Source organism: Benincasa hispida, chromosome 8 (genome assembly GCF_009727055.1).
Source record: "Benincasa hispida cultivar B227 chromosome 8, ASM972705v1, whole genome shotgun sequence".
In the NCBI taxonomy this organism is placed as follows: domain Eukaryota; kingdom Viridiplantae; phylum Streptophyta; class Magnoliopsida; order Cucurbitales; family Cucurbitaceae; genus Benincasa; species Benincasa hispida.
The window spans coordinates 47,752,181-47,755,131 of NC_052356.1; the positions used below are offsets into that span (position 1 = coordinate 47,752,181).

The 2,951-nt window shown below is 38.9% G+C and overlaps 1 protein-coding gene across 1 annotated transcript in view; it reads left to right on the forward strand.

Annotated features, from left to right (window-relative positions):
• Window positions 1–312: 312 nt before the first annotated feature.
• Window positions 313–2,951, forward strand: part of LOC120084094 (probable Ufm1-specific protease) — a 6,043-nt gene continuing 3,404 nt past the window's right edge. Inside the window, exons 1-6 of the mRNA XM_039039992.1 lie at window positions 313–548; window positions 709–1,065; window positions 1,762–2,030; window positions 2,199–2,286; window positions 2,415–2,590; window positions 2,840–2,948. Coding sequence (XP_038895920.1) covers window positions 356–548; window positions 709–1,065; window positions 1,762–2,030; window positions 2,199–2,286; window positions 2,415–2,590; window positions 2,840–2,948 — 1,192 coding nt within the window. The 5' untranslated portion in view covers window positions 313–355. The remainder of the gene's footprint in view (window positions 549–708; window positions 1,066–1,761; window positions 2,031–2,198; window positions 2,287–2,414; window positions 2,591–2,839; window positions 2,949–2,951) is intronic.

Genomic DNA, 2,951 nt, shown 5'->3' on the forward strand with positions numbered 1-2,951 from the left:
TTTGTACGCTTTGTAGCAGCTTGAAGCTCAATGAACTAGGCTCGGTTGACCTACTAACAGTAAGTTTTGGGCCTCTTCATCCCAGCCCATTACTACAATTTATACGGCTTGTAGTGGCTTATAAAGTGGGCTGTTTGTAGTTTCAATGAACGAGGCCCAGTCCATTACCAATACCAACTCTCGACCACGAGGTATAGGTTTTGGGGCCAATGATAGATAACTAATTGGGCTTCACTGTGGTATTTGGGCCTCCTCAGCCCAGCCCAATTCGTGCGGCTTAATGGTATGCCTTCTGTAACTGCAGACGAAGAACTTACAGTTCGCGCTCCAAGAGCTGCGAGCTTTTGAAGCACCCATGGAAGAAGTCGTTGAGCAACAATGTATCAGAATTCTGCCTCACAAGCTTGTTCTCCAGAAAAAAGAGCCGGCTCTTCAATGGCTCATCGGATCGCCGTTTCTATCGCCTTTGACTATCGTCTCCACTCTCAGATGCATCCATCATTTGTCTCCACCTGAATCTCTGTCGCCTGATTTCACCAAGGAAGCAGGTAAGTACCATTATGCGAGTTTCACTCAAATACGGCCCGAGTTAGAAAAATTCTTTAGTTCGATTTATGATTTTGATTGGACTGCACTGAACCATGTAGTCTCGAGTGAATTGGAATTTTTCGAATTAGAATCGAGAAACTTGTCTGCTTTTTTGAGCAGAAGAGCTGCGGACGTTATTATTGAAGGGTTTTTATATTATTGGAGCATTGGTTGTTGGAAATTTCAACGTACAAGAACATGCGAGCAACGCAATTGATGCGGCGCGGAGATTGAGTCAGCTTCTATCTCACGGCGAAAAGACAGAGAAGCAAATATTTATTGGAGCGGCTGCCGATATCAATTCTACAGATATTCACTTTTTCGTCTCCCAGTCTGAAAATGGCACGAGCTTGGATTCTGTTTCTTCGGTCATGTACGAAAATAATCCCGAAAAATATATATGGGAGAGAGGTTGTCTACTCCGATGCGAATTGCCGATTAGTATACCGCTCTATTTTCCTCTCGACAGTCCATCAGGTGAAGTTAAAACTGTGGTTTTGTTTAGGTGCCATAACCTTTATATGTTAGAAGGATACGATGCTTACACTTTCTCGGGTTTGGTAAATGTAAAGCCTCGTTAGCTAGAAGTGCATGAAATGATTGTTATTTACACGTTAGATATGCCAGTTTGTACAAATTGATTGGGCTTCATAACTATTGGTTCGACTAGTGCGCTGGGCTATATACAGGACTGTGTTGTTCTAGCTGGATATCAGCAGTTTACACTCTGGAGTCATAGTAGTCTAGCTGATATCCTAAGATTCAGGAATTTTACATGTACAAAAACGATGTTATGACAGTGGGGGTTTATTCAAGATTGTTTATATCTCTAACAAGGGTACCAATCGATCAAATCGTTTGTCATTTAACGTTCTTAAATGAAAACTAAAAAGTACTCAGCGTGCAGGGCTTTGTGTGCAAACTATCTTGCATATATTTCTATCAGACACCGTTGTTAGATTAAACTCCTTTTTTAAGGGTGTATGGACTTAGTTTTATGTATGCCCTTGTGTTCTTTCATTTTTCTTTTTGAAAGTTGGTCTTTTATACATGTATTTATATATTTCTATCAGACACCTGCTTTCCTGTCTTGAAATTCTTTTCCTCATCTCTTTTCTTCCTTTCATTAATGAGCAAGACACTTAATATCATTTGAACTCCTATATCTTTCAGATGTTGAAAAGACGTACATACATGCCACGGAATCGGTTATTTCCAAGTTGAGAGACTCACAGGTGGTATATATAGTGGAACCAGTATACAAAAACTCCACAGAAGACCCTTGTCCAGTCATTCTACGTGGTTCACAAATGGATTTTCAAATTAATCTGTCAAAGTTTAGGCATTTGGATGATGGCAGCCAAAATGTTGATGACATGTCTTTGCCATGTGCAAACTTCTGTTTAAAAAGTAAAACTGAGTCCTCAACGTTTTCTTCACAGGTATTGATTTTTTTCCAGATTCGAATATTCAAAACAGATGTTTTATAGCATGAATGACTTCATGTGGATATAAGGTTGTGGGTGATTCTATGAGTGTTTTGCTTAGTTTCACCTTAATCAATTAGAATCTGATCTTAGCCCTAGTTTTCCAAAAGTTTTTTTTCTTAGAATGCAGATATAATCCACGTAAGTGTTCTTCTAAATAGCTCGGCAAAGTCTCAAAAATCTATTGCACCAGTTGTAAAGTACTTTCCAGGTAGTTATTGATGTCAGTATTTACTTCGTACCTTCACCTCTCCAGCCTTAAGTGGTAACAAGCAGATGTTTGTCATGGTATAGGTGTTGTTACCACTCCTAATGGAAGTTAAATTTATGTACTTTCAGCTATGGACAAGACCAGTCTTTTGGTTGTCGACTTGAAGGCAGAAGTTCTCTGTTATGCTGCCAAGTTTCTTCCATTGACTTATGCTGTTTCAGCCTTGATCATTCCGGGTTTAGTTGACCAGTTAAACTCGATGAAGAATGCAATATTACCCAACCTTGTAAAGCAACTGCCTCAGGTACAAACCAGTTTCTACTTTCCTCTTCTCAATATTTTATTTAAACAAGTCATTTTCCTTCTATTTGCCCTTTTCTTTTTTGCCAAACTCGTATTGTATTTGCACATCTAATTGGTTATAGATCTCAGGAGCCTAATTATGTCCATACATCTGATGTTTAGTCCTTTTTGTCCTTTTTGAAAATAAAAATCATAGAGACGGATGTTTTGCTTTCTTTCGTTAACTTAAAAGGATCTTTTGCTTCTGCAGCTAGTGCCATATCATTTTTGCCCTCCTGGATTTTTTCATCCAATAACTGTTATCTATGAACTCACTTATGGGGAGACTGAAATGAAGCAAGGTATTGTGCTTTCAGCTAGCT